The following is a 16,976-nucleotide window of genomic DNA, read 5'->3' as shown; positions in this document are numbered from 1 at the left end:
ATGTTTTGAATAATATTCTTTTCTCGCCCCTACATAGGTACCCTTGTAAAATTTAAAGTGAGTGAAATTGAATACTAATTCAAAATCAAACTCAAAAAAATCCGAATGTGTGTTTTTCACTTATAGGCATGAAATTTGACAAACAAATAGTATTCGACTAAAGGAAGGACATCATCTTAATTTTAATTCCACAAATTTCAACAGAAGAAAAAGGCATATTTATTTATACAAAAATATGTTGCTATGCCACAACAGATTTACCTTTTTTTATTTTTCAATTTCAAAGAACCCGAAAGTTGTTTTCATTTTATTTTTCTGTCTTCAGAGTTCTCTAGCTATTTATTGATTGTTGTTGAATAAAATTTCCATATCAAATCCATTTAAATGTATCTGTTTTTTATTACCACTTGTAATTAGGGGAACCTGTCCATGTTCTGTTGGAAAACAATGTAACAATCCAACCCAGTGGTGTAATTGCGATGATTTGGACCAAGATAAATGGGGAACTGATGATGGATATTTCACGAATGCGAACAGTTTAGGCATCACCGATATGGTGTTTCTTCAACAGCCATATTTGACTGCAGACGCTTTAGGTAGAATAACATTGGGTCCATTGGAATGCGTCGAGACAAGTGAGTATTATTGAAGCTGGAAATACTTTCCAATGGACTAGTTTTCATTTTTTTGTTAAGGATTAATTCTAAAAATTTAAGTGAAATGAAACAAAAATGTGGAAAAATCATTGAAATATCTCTAGAAATGAAAAAGTTATGGGACTTTGAAGTTGCGCTTGGAAGAATAATTTCATAGTACGTGTAAGTGTCGTGACGTCACACACTAGACGACTGGTATTCGCAGAGTGCTTACGAATTCATTGGTGTACAATCACTTGTGCCGTTCGTGTCGTGTTTTGTTCGTTACACGATGGCTGAAATAACTTACTATATACATAAATATAAATTACTTTTTTCTCTTTTTACTTTTTACTCCTCACATAAATATGTTTTGCCATTGATAGACTTCAACAACCAGTACTCAACTACAAAGTGTTTATGAAACGTTTTTTAAATAAATCATCGTTATAAGTTGAACCATGATGAAGCTAACTCAAAAGTAGATACTTACTTGAAAAGTTCAACTCCTTTTATTTCAGCACTGACATAAGATGGATTTGAAGAAAAAAACTCCATCACTGCAAATATATCTATTTTAGGCAAATTGTCACTTTGTCCTTTCACGAAGCCTTCTTCCATTATGGTGACATAAAAACAAAACTCGGGTTAAAACTACACTGTACAACTACAAACGGCGCGAGAGCCTTGGCGCGGCTAAGTATTTAAACGTAATTTATGGTGTAGCGATCACAGGCCAGTGCCGTGACGTCACAAACGTGTCGGAGACCAAAGTAATCCGCGTTAAAATACGTAAATTTAAATGATCTATTTCTCAGTCATTTATTGATGGATTTTCAAAATTTTTCCACTGATTTATCAGTTTTGCTCTATATTTTGATTCTATCGTTTCAAATATAGTATTATCAACATCACTAAACTAGTCCATTAGCATTATTTTATTTTGGTTATATGATTGATAATTTGTTAGTTGAAATCAATTCTTCAATAAAATGTTATAGTATGAATTAATGCGAATTGAAAAGTATTCACAGCTTCAATACCTTTCTTCATTGGAATATTTTTGTTATCTCATTTTGTAGTTGAGGAATGTTGGAACTCTCAAAACTGGTTATTTCTTCGAATAATCGCTTTAGCCATTCCATTTCCTGTGCCTAGTAGCCACTATTTCCGCCACCTTTATGGAAATTGCAATAGATGTTTGACCATGACTAAACCAAGATATAGTTCCTCTAGCATGCATGTATAAAACGCCAGAAGTCGAGTGTTCTATTTTACTATCTTCTCTATGATCTACATCAATGAAGGCCACTTACCCATATTTTTCCTCTGACTTGTATTTAAGATCAAGATCAATTGTGCCATTCAGATAACGAAATACCCGTTTTTTCTTCAACACTACAACCGCTACTATGTTACGAAAGGATCTGTTTAATTCAACATCTTCCTTCAAGCATTTTTCAAGTTTTCTCTTATAGCTTAAAACAGTTGAATTTATGAGGTGGCGGTTTTAACCAAATTAATTCTCCCAAAAATCTAGCTCGAAAATGTGCCATTCATTTTTTCTAGCTCAAAAGAAGTCTGAGATCCCCTAACTAACGAATTTGGGACACTAGATGCATAGATCAAATAGTGACTTTCTTTTTACTCCTTTGGCATCAGAGTGAATACTTGGTCTAATCAATCCCTATTTTCTTTTTCTTTTTTCAACCTTGTTTTGTAGGTTATAGGTACTTTTCTATGTAGCGATCAGGATTTGACTTAAGCTCGAATAACCATTTCCAAAGATTTGCCTTTTTCCCAGGTGAAAATTTCTCTATTTTTTCTCTGAAATTTTACTCCATCTATCGAATTTTAACACAAATGCGAATATGAGTGTAAAAAAGAAATCTCCCATATATTTCAGCAAAATCATTCACTAGCTATTATTTTAAAGAATTTTCATTTCCTACTATCAAAAGTTCTGGTTGAGTCCAGGCTCTTTCGGGCTCCTGGGGGCCCACTCCAAGCGCCCAGTGCATTGTCTAATTAATGATTTAATTGATTTAACTTTCATTATCTTGTTCAGATACGCAGCGATACGTGGTGACTTTCACCACTAGCCAATCTTACATAGAGGTTCCAGGATGGAGAAAAGGAGATCTTGCTTTCTCCTTCAGGACCACAGGCAAGAAAGCAATCCTCCTATACCAGCCACCGATTCGTCCAAACTACCCAAGTTTCATGGTAGCAGTGACTGGCGGTAAAGATCTCATCCTTAATAGAAATTCGATATTAATATATACGGTTAAGATTTTCAGTTAACATTCAACTTCACACTCAACACTGGCGTGTCCAAGGGAATCGTTATTGTGTCTGAAAGGAAGCTCAACGGTGGTGAATGGCACAAGCTTTGGATTGATTACAATAAGTACCACGTGAGGTTTATGATAAATGAAGAGTCGCAAATGGAGAACTTGAAACCCGAGGAAGAATTTGGACCGTTTGAGGGTTCGATGTTTATTGGGGGTGCACCATCGTAAGTGATTGTAGAAATATTGATTTAAAACCGTGGTAATCGTCCAAGGGGGTAATCTTCTAGAAGAGAATTTTCAACATCAAATCTTTGTAATGAAAATATTCGAAACAATGCATTTACTTCCAATTATTTCCAATGGAACAACCTTCTTCGTCTAAGTTCATCTTTTTGATGAATTTTACTATACTAACTACATTAACCACTTGTCAGTGTCAATAACTTAAGTTATAGCCCAAAATCCCATGACTGCCAGAACTGCCGTTATTTTATAAGAGCTGAAAGTTTTTCTGTGCAAGTCCCCTACACAGATAAAGACATTTAGTGAGTTATGGCCGAAAGAAGACACAATTTAGTTTTTCAGTGCATCAGTTGAAGAATATCTTCTTTCGGCCATAAATCCAGAACGCCTGAAGCTATCGCTTTGCGACCTTTTGGTTTTTTCATACAAATTTGATGGGATTTATGTTTCTGTCAGAACCTAAAGACACAATTTGGTTTTTCGCAGTGCATCAGTTGAAGAATATCTTCTTTCGGCCATAACTTCAGAACACCTGAAATTATCACTTTGCGGCCTACAGGTTTTTTCATGCAAATTTGATGGAATTTCTGTTTCTGTTAAGAAAATCTTATCATTACATTTGAAATTTCGTAGTAAAATGAACAAAACAATGAACTTCTGACTTAGCGCCCCCTATCGAAAGCAGCAAAAAAAAATTCATGAGTATTTTTTGTCCGCAATTGACAAGACATTATCTTTCAGACGAGATCTAATCTGCTCAAAAATTTTGAGCCAAACTGAAGTTACAGGCGTTTCAATCAGTCAGATTTCTCCCTTTCACCTACCCTTATTTGATGTTGTAAAATCGAAAGTGACAATTCAAAAAGAAAGAGAATTTTCCAAGGATTACAGTGATGATATTTTTTCTTCTACTTCATATGAAACATTTTCGAGGAAAAATCATTTTTCTACTCGACGGTAGCTATTACTCCCCCTAGCGGTAGAGGTATGAACTTCAAAACAATTTCAAGTGTGTTCTCCTATACACTTTAGTGGTAGAATTTTTCACCGCAAGTCTCTACGATGAGTGGATCCTGAGATATAGCCGCTTACCTCGCTTATTTGCCCACCCTGTACATATGTGAAAAGATACCTATATGACAAGTAAACCAGAGTACTACAGCTCATTTCAAATCTTTCTCACCAATTGTAGCATTTTTCAATGCCTGACCAATATTCTTCGAATAACTATTAAAATTATAATCTTATGAGTACTCAACTGATGTTTATTTTTAGAGATTTGCTAGACGCAAAATCTGCAGTGCAGCAAGGCCTGATTGGATGCTTCAGGGGCTTGGTGGTGAACGAAGAAATTCTCGATATCTATAGTTACATGAGTGTGCATCTAAGTGAAATTATCAAAGATTGCAAACCTTCTTGTAATCCTAATCCTTGTTTGAATCAAGCGCAGTGCAAGGAACTGTGGAGTACTTTCGAATGCATCTGTCCTAATCCATGGGCTTATAAGGGCCCTCTATGTGAAACCAGTGAGTTGCATCTAATCTATAAAAATTTTGATGTGAATAAGTTTTGTGTTACTTAGGCACGTATAGCTTCTTATTAATTAATTCGTACGAAGAAGTGGAATGAAATTTATTAATAATGATTTTTTACAAAAATTGTTTCGCCAACACTTTTTTTTTTAATGCCAATTGCTAATAGACCAATTGAAAAGTCCCCGGTCTGATGCACAGATGGCGGGGCTAGTATTAAATCCATATGATTTTTAGTTATTACCAACTTCAAACGATACGCGCCAAAATTTGACAGTCCGACCATTAGTTTGTGAGATATTGCGTTGTGAGTGTAGCTACTTTTGTTATTTGACAAAAGATGAAAAAAAAAGTTTCGTGTTGCTTTCTGAAGGGAAAAATACAGTTGAAGCAAAACCTTGGCTTGATGAAGAGTTTCCGGAGTCTGCACCAGGAAAATCAACCATCATTGAATGGTATGCGAAGTTTAAAAGTGGTGAAATGAGCACTGAAGACGGCGAACGCAGTGGACGCCTAAAAGAGGCTGTCACCGACGAAAAAATCAAAAAAGTTCACAAAATAATTTTGAAGTTGATCGAGATAGCAGGCTTTGTGAAGATATCATCTGAACGTGCACATAATATCATTCACGAATATTTGTACATGAGAAAGCTGTGTGCAAAATGGTTGCCGCGTGAGCTCACGATTAAAAGCAACGTGTTAATGATTCTGAGCAGTGTTTGAAGCTGTTTAAGTGCAATAAACCTGAATTTTTTGCGCCGATGTGTGATAATGAATGAAACTTGGATCCATCATTTCATTCCGGAGTCCAATCGACAGTCAGCTGAGTGGACTGCACACGATGAATCGAATCCAAAGCGAGGAAAAACACAACAGTCAGCTGGCAAGGTTATGACATCAGTATTCTGGGATACGCAAGGTATAATATTCATTGATTACCTCCAAAAGGGCCAGACCATTAACAGGCTTAACAGCGATTGTTATATAACGTTATTGGATTGTTTGGAGTATTGATTCGTTAAAAAACGGCCCCATTTGAAGAAAAAAAAGGTGCTGTTTCATCAAGACAATGCACCGTATCACAAATCAATTAAAACAATGGCAAAATTGCATGAATTGGGCTTCAAATTGATTCTGCATCCACCATTTTCGCCAGTCTAGCCACCAGCGACTTTTTCCTGTTCTCAGACCTCAAAAGAATGTTCGCTGAAGAAATTTAGCGCCAATGAAGAAGTAATCGCCGAAACTGGGGCCTATTCTGAAGCGAAAGACAAATCGTACTACAAAAATGGTATCGAAAAGTTGGAAGATCGCTTTAATCACTGTATCGCCCTCGAAGGCAACTACCTATGTTGCATAATAAAATCGTATTTTACCAAAAAAATGTGTTTTACTATGGTAGACCGAGGACTTTTCAATTGGCCTGTTTGGCCTACAATTTTGTTTTGGTTAAGTTTTGGCTTTTCCCAGATCCAGACAGAGTAGACAGTAATTTTTGAAGTGAACACCGAGGTGAACACTGAATAATATATTATCTAAATTACTTTCACATCAATTTTTTTCAGGTAGACTTTGTATAGTTACGCCAAAGATCTGTTTCATTGGCGTAACTAGAGTTGACTCATGGAGAGGCTACTCTCACTTTGAAAAAGCAAAATGTTTCAATTGTTTATTTATTTTTTTGATTTGTTACTTAATTTTTTTAATTTCGTCTACTCATTGGGGGTTATGTCTCCATTAACATGACTTATTATTTTTTTTGCAGATATAAACACAAACGCTCTTACTTTTGTGAAGTCTGACTCTTTCATAAGGCGCAATTTTTTGAATTCTGCAGACAAGCTGGATAAAAATGAAGAAGAAACAGCTCTAAGGAATATCTTCACCCATCAGATCTTACTGAATCTCAGAACATACGATAATACAGCTCTGATCTTGTATGCCAACGATCATCTGAATAATTTCGTTCATCTTTACATTGATAATGGAACACAGGTTGTTTACCTCTTCAATTACAATAATACAATACATAATGTAACTGTAGACTACTTGGAATTGAACACAAGCAAGTCTGTGCAAATTGCCATTGAGAGAGGGGAAAATATCACCACTATGCACGTAAACGATAAAAATTATTCTATACCTGTTGGAGTGTTGTTACTACAGAATTATTCTAATAAGCCTTGGAGTAACCCAGAAAGAGGTAAGTGGGCAAGTATAGTGTCTGAGAAAAGCAGGAAAAAAACAGTTTATATGATTATGATATAATAACTGATCATGATAATAATACATCAACATGTTAATTTATACAATGAAACCGAAGATATGCATATTTCATTGAAATTATTCTATATCTTGAAGTACCTATTCTTACGCTTGTCTATGAGATTTTTATTTGCACTTAACGCCTTTTCTTCATCTTCAGAATCTCAAAGTCACTAACTTCTGGTTGTTATGATTACAACATCGTTGTCTAAATGGAGTTGAACGTAAATTGAAAACTTCTATTCACGGACCTATATGCTCATATGAACTTTTTCCATTTCCATAAAAATAAATTTATGTTCCAATCTTTGAATAGATTGGCAATTTGAAATAATTATTTTATAAACCTTAATTCATCATTTTAAAGTAAGTCCAAGTGACATTGAAAATGGTCTGAATATTGGTTTTATTTATTCCATAAAGATTTCTTTTTCTGATTATCTCTAGTTGCGCATTCGAATTTTCGGATGATTCATTATATATTTTATTTATTATTTTCCCTCAAATTCTAATATCACCAAGTAAGAATCAATAAAAAATACAGTTCTTATCATTTGATTCGTAAATTTTGAAATTCTGTGATAAAAAGTGTATGCGATGGCCGGGAATCGAACCCGGATCAACTGCTTGGAAGGCAACTATGCTGACCATTACACCACCATCGCATGTTGACGGTGCGGCTGTAAACTTTTGATTTCAACTAAATAATTTGAAATGTAAAATGAATTTAATTGTATGGTGCGCATTATTTATTCGCGCGAGAAAGCAAATTTCATACATTTTGGTAAAGAATTTTTCTACTCGATTTTTTGATTATACGCAAAATATGAACTGATCATTTGAGGAGGGTGAAAGCTCAATTATTATGAATAATGAACCAATCAATCGAAAGCTGTGAAAGTAATCAAAATTCAAAACAGAAAATAGGGAATAAAAAATTCATTTTTCAGTTTAATTAAATTTATTAGGTGCAAATTTCGCAAAGAGCTTAATTATTTATCTATTTCATAAAAAATGATATGAAAAGTCTTAGATCTAAGAAATTCTACCGGTTACATTATCAAAATTTTCCAGGAATTTAAGAGATATTTCATCAAGCTCATCCAAAATTTCTGTGTTTTATAGAGGTCCTGGCTCCTCAACGGCCCATCGCTCCACCAACTGAGTATTTTCAATTGAATTTAGGAGGATTTGATCCCGAGACTCTATTGAAAGTATCCGAATACCCATCAGTTCTTCCTGGCTATGTGGGGTGCATACGAGGGCTACAGATAGGACATAATCTTATCGACCTACTGTCCAAAATCGACGAAAACGAATCTGGTAAATGTCTCGAAATATTATTTTACATATTTTGACTCACCTATCGTTATACCTAATGGACCTAAAAAATTCATGGAAATAGTTATTTTCCCAACAAGTGCGGAAAGTGGTACTTTCCCGCACGAAAAAGTTACTTTCCGAAAGAGTTACGAACAATAATTGTTCTACAAGCGCTTGAAATAAATCGAAACTCAAAATATTTGATTAATTATTCTTATATACAGATGAATGATGGACGTAATGCTGCATGTCTTTACCATAGTTATGTCATCATGCCCGTTAATTGGGCGTTCGGTACTTAGAGACATGACAAAATTTAATTTATTCGTTCCCGCACGCATATGCGTGCGGAAAAGAAATAGCAGTGGTTTTTCTCGCACTGTGGGGAAAAGTGGCTTGAAATTCGTATGGAAAAAGGGCTAAAAGCGCACGCTTGTCATAGAAAGTGACTTTTTTTAATTTTAACTGCATGTGGAAAAAGAGTTGAAAGCGCACGCTTGTAGGAAAAGATTTTTTCTTGCAAGCGTGCGCTTTTAACACTTTTTTATTCCAAGCGCTTGTAGAAAAAATGTTGTTCTTAACTCGCGGATACTGTCTTTCCCGCTACTATAATGCAGTTTCGTGCGGTAAAGTACCACTTTCCGAACTTTTTAGGAAGATAACTATTGAAATTTTTTGTTTGAAAATTATCGTATTTTCAAAGAGAAATTGACATGCTTCAAAACCATGCACAAATTTTATTTCTATTACACCAAGTAACATGAAACGACTCCTTGTGGTTACAAATTCTTCCGATAAACGTGGTGGCAACTACCCTCGCAACTACCTCAAGAATTTTAAAACTGTTCGAGCGACACATAATTTTAAGAATTTGCAATTCTATTTATGGATATGCTGAAAAATTTCGTCCAGGTGTAAGAAACCCGTTGGAAGTGAAGGGTTTCTGAACGAATTCGAATTGATTAGATTTTCAAATTGTCTATCACAGAAATAGTGTCTTCTGTAACATTTCAGGTGTTATTTAATTACATGCTGACATTATTTTAGAGAAGAAGTTGCTGTTATAAACACGACAGTCAAATGAACCCACATAAAAAGTCTAGAGGTGACAAATCATGAAAACTTGGAGGCCATTCTTGGAAAAATGATTAGTCAGAAAGTCATGTGATAGGGCTGGAAATGCTCTCCACCCCTCTCTTCCAACGATCTTATATCAAAACGAACGTCAGCTTGAGAGTTTTTAGTATATTCATAAATCGAAAATTTTGTATTACCTACTTGATCACCTTTGTCATTTAAGATTCAAGTAGATGATCATATACATACACCGGAAATACTCGGCTGCACTATTCTATTAGGCCACCCTGTATATTCTTGAACCTTGAAGAATTCAAAGATTTTATAATAACATTTTGTGACAAAATTTTTTTAGGTGTAATAGCAAACTGTAGCATGAAATGCGATTCTCTACCATGTCAGAACGGAGGAATCTGTTTGGAAGACTTCAGGAACCAGGAACACACTTGTGAATGTGAACATACCAGCTACTATGGGGAGTTTTGCTCTGATGAAAAGGGTGCTGATTTTAGCGGTGATTCAATTATGTGGAGAGAATATGTTTTGAATGGGTCAGTTGATCACGTGAAGATACAGTTAGCCTTTTCTAGCACGGATAACAATAGGAAATATGCTGCACTACTCCTGCTGCAAACAGAAAATAAGTGAGTTATTTAGTATCTAACGAAATATTCAGTTTCAGTGTTTTCAAAAATTCGTTGATTTTTGCTAAAAATTATCATGAAGCCGATTTATACCTTAAAGTTTTCGTTAATAGGCAAACCTGTTACACCTGCGTCTCAGAAAATATAGAAATGATTAAAGAGAATGCAATGCATTGACTGGGAAATATTACTCTTCTTGAAGATCTAGATATTTCAATAAAAGTTGATTCATATACTACATGAAATGAAAAAAGAATATCCAGTAATAATAATAATAATAATTTTTTTGTATATATATGCCTCTTAGGGTTAGGTTCTTATTTGATCAAAATTTAGCGAAAACCTAATTGTTGGAAAAAAATTAAAAGAATTAATAACATTAGGTGTAGTGAAATGAAATCCATTATTTTTCAATATACGACTTTAGTTATGTGTATCAGTGTATCTCACGTTGTAAAAGTCCGACTGGGTTCCACCAGATGGCATTAGAAAGATGAGATTTCGTACTACAAAAACTTCTTGGACAGTTTTGAGATCAGTTGACTCTGATAAGTTTGAGCGCTTGAGATGGACAGTAGCAAAAGGGAAATAGGTACGCTATATTTTACATTTTTTCTTCGATGATGGCGGAAATTCAAGCCAAGCGGCTTAAAGTGTAAATAGTGTTTATGGTCCTTATACTGTAACAGCAAATCACAAACAATTTTGGTTTCGTCGATTCCATTCAGATAATTTCGATGTCAAAGATGCACCACACACTGGAAGGCCAATTGACGAAAATGTCCATAAAATCGTGGATATTGTCGAGTCCTGTTTCGATTGCCTAAAATCTAAATAAAGATTGCCCAAAAAACCGTTTGGAACCATTTGCATAAGGCTGGTCGAGCACTGTTTCGATTGCCCATGAGCTAAATATTGCAGAAAAAACTGTTTGGAACCATTTGCATAAGGCTGGTCTCAAGAAAAGTAAGGGTAACACACAAGTTACCTAACGTAAAAAAAAATCTCATGGACCGAATTTTCATCTGCGAATCGCAACAAATTCGATCCATTTTTGAAGCGGTTGATCACTAGTAATGAAAAGGGGATCACTTACGACAACGTCAAGCGAAAACGTACATGATCGAAATGCAGTAGGCCGGCGGAAAAGCTAGGTAGGATTGACGGCCAGGAAGGTTTTGCTGTGTGTTTGTTTGGATTAGCAGGAAATTATCTGCCATGAGCAACTTCCCTACGGCTCAACTGTTAACTCGAAACTGTACAATCAAAAATTGGACCGTCTGAAGGAAGCAATAGCCCAGAAGTGGACAGCTTTGGCAAATAGGAGAGTAATTGTACTCCATCAGGACAACGCCATGCCACACACATCGAAAGTAACACGCCAGAAGCTCCGGAAGCTTGGTTGGAAGGTTCTTATGCATCTATTTCACAAGTCATCTAGGCGTATTCTTAATGGGATGATTGATTTCCTTCTGAGGTACCTCATACCTGGTTAACGTTTCTTCTTCTTCTCTTGTTGCCTATCCTTTGGATGTTGGCTAACATGATGGTGACATGGAACACATCAATTGCTGCCCGAAATAGCTCTTTGAATGTTGAGTTGAACCAAACTCGCAAATTCTTCAATCAAGATATTCTTCGAAGTCCATGCTCTGTTTCCGATAATTTTTTTCTTGGAGTATAAGTTGTAGGAGCCGATACATCTACGGATTTCTCATAACATGACCAAGGTATTCAAGATTTTGTTTTTTCAAATAGTACAATATCTCCTTCTCCTTGTTGACTCTCTTGGGAACTTCTTGGTGATGTGACCTATCAATGAGATCTTCAGAATAGGACGGTACAGTCACATTTCAAACACCTCTAATTTTAGTGTCCACTTGGGCACCATACAAAAGTATCTCAATAGTCTTAATTTGGTATTCACAGTACATACATTTTTTCATTTTGAGAGAGGCACTTTTGGCTTTCTCGATTCGAAACTTCACTTCAACAGAGTGATCCCATTCTTTATTGATGTTCGTTTCCAAATTCCAGTGACTCTCTCTAAAAACTTGTTGAGGATCTTCAATTGAGCGGTTAGAGGTTTATTTTTTGCTATAATCATGAACTTGTTTTTTTTCACCTTTAGATGTAGTCCAAATTTTGCACTCATTTTCACTATTTTGTCCATCAACCTTATGTATATATATCCGTGTATACCTCTCGCCATAGTAACAGTGTCGTCTTCGTATCTAATGTTGTTAATTATTTCTCCATTCACAACCATGCCCCCACAAAGGGCTCCTCAAGGTACTCAAGGGGATCTGAACAGATCTTACCTCTTGTGTAAATGGTGTAATATTCTTTTCATAATGCTCGAGATGTGTTTAAATATTGGAAAAGCTAGCTTAACCAGGAAGCTAAGGAAAAAAATTTACATGATTGTCTTCAACATGGGTCAATATAACTCTTGCTATATACTGTCACGCATTATCTGGTTGGAAATCTGGATTGGTGAGACATGGGGGTCTTATTGAAGCAGGTCAAATTTGGCGTTTACCAGAAGCAAGGGAGGTCTTTACTCTCTGATCATGTTATCTTGCTATTTGGGGATAAGCATTGGCTATTACGCTTTGGACTTTTGACTTTGGCAACATGCCTGCGAGTACCAAATTGTAGGACAAACACAACATAAATGAAATACAGCAAGAAGTATACTATACCATCTTTGGAAACTTCCCCAAAGGAATACGTTTAATTCAGCGTCATGAATGGTTTGGTCAAAGTTCTCGATATCATTCATCAGGTGTATTGTACGAGACATGTCTACTTTATAGCATAATGAATATAACAAAGATTTGTTGCAGAAATTCATCATTGAATTTTGTTTCAGTCGAAGTTATTACTTGATGGTAGGCTTAAGCCCAGAAGGCTATCTCATTTTTCAAGAAGATCGTGAAGGCGAAGTGTACTCAGCAACGGTTCAAAGTAAGAACTTCATAAATGGTGCCCGCCATTCTGTTTATTACAAGAGAGACTTGGACGACTATGAATTGCTGGTGGACAAAGAGGCGATAACGATGAATAAAGTTGACCCTCAGAGCTTCACCAACGTTCCTGAAATGGGGGCCAATGAAGTACAGATTGGAGGTCACAATACGAGCGATCCTAGATTTGCCACTTACAAAAGATATAGTGGCTGTGTGTCAAGTGAGTGAATATAGATGATAACAAAATAAAATTTTCTGTTTGGTCATATGGACAGCTTCAGCTGAATATAGTCAAGTGCGTAGTTGTTCGTCGCCCTCCAGAGCTTTTTTCGGAAACTATGGAAAGCTCTGGGAGGAGCAACTATGCAGGTAATATAGGCTATTTGAGCCGACTACAAGTTTCCAAGGTTTTTTTTAATGTGGTTATGGTTGAGGTCCAACCGTGGCCATACTCGGACATTATTCACATGAATTTTTATTCCAAAATCAGTTACCATATTGTCCTAATTCTACTGTTGAAATTCTGCGTTTTAATTTTCATCAATTACTGAAAATATTTTTTTACCTGTTTCCTTAATGGTGAGATAAAATAATATAATTAATTATATATGTTACATTTCATCAACCTAGTCCATTTAACTCAAAAATAGTATTCTTTCAGATATAGTGATAGAAGTTAATGAGCACCTTATGAAACCTCTTGAAGAGTACATGTTATTCACGAAAACAGGAGCAGAAAAAGTGAATGTATCGAACTCACAAGGTGTTCGAAGTGCACAATGCAGTCCTCATTTCGACGATTATCATGAAAAATTGCCTGGAACACCAAACCTGAATATAAGTCAGGTAGGACCAAAAGTAATATTCAAGATTAGCAACTCATAGCAATTTTAGTCGCTAATATACAGGATGATTCACGAAGACAGTTTGTTAGAATATTTCGAAAAAAGACTCCAGATAAACTCTTGAGATATTCTACTTTAGCTTTGTTGAGAGAGATGAATTCTTAGAGAAATCTTTATTGGCTAGGTGGAATATTCGTCAAAAAAATAGTGCTTTCCAAGAATTCATCTTTCCTAACCAAGCGTAACTATAGAATTTCAAACATTCTAACCAAAGGTCTTCATGAATCACTCTGTATATAGTTTAAGCTTCCTGCAAGACTATCAAAAACATTTTATTCATTGAATAGGCCTTTGAGCATTCCATAATTTTTTCTTTCACTTCAATTCTGGTTCTTCAAAAAGTCTTTAAAATATTTAATGTGGCATTATGAATACTATCTGTCTCATTCATGTGCTTTCCATTAACTTTTCACGTTTAATTTTTTTCTATTTGGTAATTTATGATAATGAATGAATGTTATTATTTACAACAGGCTGATAAATAGTATCATAGTGAAAAAATTTGTGTATCGTAACAGGAGTGTTATTTTACAGGAATACTCAAGAAATATCGGTATCAAAATTGACTCATTACTTTCACAAATTTTCAAAAACTCCATATTTTTCAGGGAAAAGATAAGACATGGGTAGAAGACGCCCCACATAAAGTTCTCTACACCTCATTATATTCCACAGAGACCGAAGAGGAAGAGGACACTGGTCAGCTTGTTGTGATGATTTTATCCATTTTCTTCGTTGTAGTTTTGATTTGTTTAGCATACGAATTGTACAGGACTGATCGACAATATAAGCTGAATAAAGAGTATGAAACTGATGCCAGTATTATTTGGTCTAAGGAACAAGCAGCAATTCTTCAAGAGAATAATAGAAAGGTAGGATGAATAGTGTTATTCCAGGACAAATGCTGAGAAAAGTAGTATTATGGAAAGTCAAAATTATCCCAAAAGAAAGTTCATTGTTTCCTTAATTTGTTTATTTAATTAGATTAAAATGATTAGAATTAATAATAAATTTCAGGCTAGTGGAGAAGTGGATGCAGCAATTCCAAAGCAGATTCTTCTAAATGGAAAAACTTCGAATAATACGAAAAATGGTATTTCGAAAACAGATGATAATGAAAACAAGAAAGACACAATCCCTGTCATAGTCGAAGTAGCTTCTGATGAAGTACCTAAAAGAATGTTGAAAAGGGCTGATAGTAAAAGAGAAAAAAGAATAAGTTTTAGGGGTGAGTCAGTTTTTATACCATTCCAACAAAGTTGGTCGAAAAGTCACCTTTTCATTCTATATTTTTTTACTCCTATGTGTATATTCTATTTTCTATTTTAAACTATTTGGAGTTTATACAGCTTGTCACACTTGCCTCGAATTCAAAAGAGATCTTTCGAAATTTGATTGAAGCTTAAGAGATCCATATCCTTCTTGACGTTTGATATGTGCAGGATACTTCCTACTTATGTTGGATGTTGCTATTTTTCTTTCATTTATCTATTTTTCTTCACATTTTCTAGATAGTGCAAGCGAATTGGCTTGGGAAACGCCAGAAGAGAATGACAACCTTCTCACAACAATGGTTGAAGAGGAAGAAGAAGATGAGGAGGTGTCTGATTCTGAAAAATCAGTAAGTAATATTGAAAGAATAGCACCATTTAGTTCAATAAGCGAAGTCACCCTTAATAATTTGCCTGAAGTTAATTCTGACTAACCAATGTTGGCATGATAGCATGTGATTCACACATTTTTGTAAAATAGTTTGAGATGTGAATGTAATAAAATTATATTTCTCTGAAAGTGGTTGATTCCAATTTCAACATAATGCAAAATAAAACCCTGGCTTATATTTTTTATTATTTTCAAAGTGTATTGGAATAAAAACAATATTTGACTAGTGTTACACTAGGTGATGATGTAATAAAACTAATAAATTGCTGAAATTAGGTGAATGGTATTGTTTTATTTCAATTTTTTCATAATATAATGACAATAACATTGTCTTCTGTTTACCTTTTTCTTCATTAGATGGTCTTTTCACAAGCGCGTTACTAGGGTCACCCCATTGGCAACCGAAATTTCATAATTTTCAATGGTGTTAGTATTTTTTTTTAATATTAAAATAGTTATTCCAAGAATTGTAATGAATTCCTGCAACAAAATTTTATAATGATTCATTTTTTTGCTTCCAAGGGGGGGCTGCTGCTCCCTTTCCTTCGCTGGGTCAGACCATGGGTCTTTGTGTATTTGGCTATCACTTCAAATAATTAGTTTAATTCCAAAATATGTCGTTTTCGGTTCCTCTCTTCATCTATCCAGAAGATTTATATGAAACTAATTGTTTAAATGACTATATGTTTTCGATACCATTGTTCAGAATTTAGCTTTATACAGGATGTCCTTACGAAAATTCGACTCTCCTAGAACTCCCAAACGAAGAATTTTTGAAGATTTTTAAAAAACAGGCAATCTTCTGTTTTGAAAACCCCCCCATGAAGGTGTCATCCAACCCCAACATTTTTTGAATAGCGAAGAAATGTCGAGTGTTGGTTAGTTTGAAAATTATTTAAGTTCTGTGCTCAACCCAGTTAAAATTTTCAAAAGCAGTTCACGATTCTCGAAATATTGTAATATTAAATTAACCGTAAAAGGTGATGTTGAACAGATAGTTCAAACTCAAAAATAATCATCATCTACGGGTGTTATTGTGCAATGTGGTACATACAGACACACACGTTCAATATTATTGCACAACTCCCAATATTGTACAATATTATTCGATGTCTATCAACTACCTCAATATTTTTATGCAATCTATTTGCACAATATTATTGTACGTCAATGGGAAAAGTATGAATTCTAAAATCCACGATGTCTTCTTGATGAGTGGGTGCACTCACATTATTTTGGAAGTTGCATTATTCAGAATGCCTACGTTACCAAATTATGCTATGAAACACCATATTGGCTAGGTAGAAAAACTATTCCTTCTCTTCATATGAATATTGTAGCTCTGGTTCTATTCGCATGAAGTTTTTATGCTCGTCACCATGCATGTTTTTAAAATTTCTGGAATGATTGAAGCTAATGCGTAT

The 16,976-nt window shown here is 34.9% G+C and overlaps 1 protein-coding gene across 6 annotated transcripts in view; it reads left to right on the top strand.

The window, feature by feature from the left end:
- The window catches only part of LOC123672731 (neurexin-4), a 31,892-nt gene that overhangs the window by 14,642 nt on the left and 274 nt on the right, over positions 1-16,976 (top strand). For 5 of the 6 annotated variants that reach the window (XM_045606991.1, XM_045606990.1, XM_045606986.1 and 2 more), the window contains exons 9-20: positions 418-635; positions 2,704-2,877; positions 2,928-3,153; positions 4,448-4,698; positions 6,470-6,907; positions 8,095-8,292; positions 9,725-10,013; positions 12,889-13,205; positions 13,647-13,843; positions 14,499-14,762; positions 14,908-15,118; positions 15,402-15,511. In XM_045606991.1, the coding sequence (XP_045462947.1) occupies positions 418-635; positions 2,704-2,877; positions 2,928-3,153; positions 4,448-4,698; positions 6,470-6,907; positions 8,095-8,292; positions 9,725-10,013; positions 12,889-13,205; positions 13,647-13,843; positions 14,499-14,762; positions 14,908-15,118; positions 15,402-15,511 (2,893 nt within the window). The remainder of the gene's footprint in view (positions 1-417; positions 636-2,703; positions 2,878-2,927; positions 3,154-4,447; positions 4,699-6,469; positions 6,908-8,094; positions 8,293-9,724; positions 10,014-12,888; positions 13,206-13,646; positions 13,844-14,498; positions 14,763-14,907; positions 15,119-15,401; positions 15,512-16,976) is intronic. The other variant, XM_045606989.1, reaches the window with a different exon arrangement.

The sequence above is a fragment of the Harmonia axyridis genome, chromosome 2 (assembly GCF_914767665.1).
Source record: "Harmonia axyridis chromosome 2, icHarAxyr1.1, whole genome shotgun sequence".
Taxonomy (NCBI): domain Eukaryota; kingdom Metazoa; phylum Arthropoda; class Insecta; order Coleoptera; family Coccinellidae; genus Harmonia; species Harmonia axyridis.
This window is presented reverse-complemented; position numbering and strand designations above follow the sequence as displayed.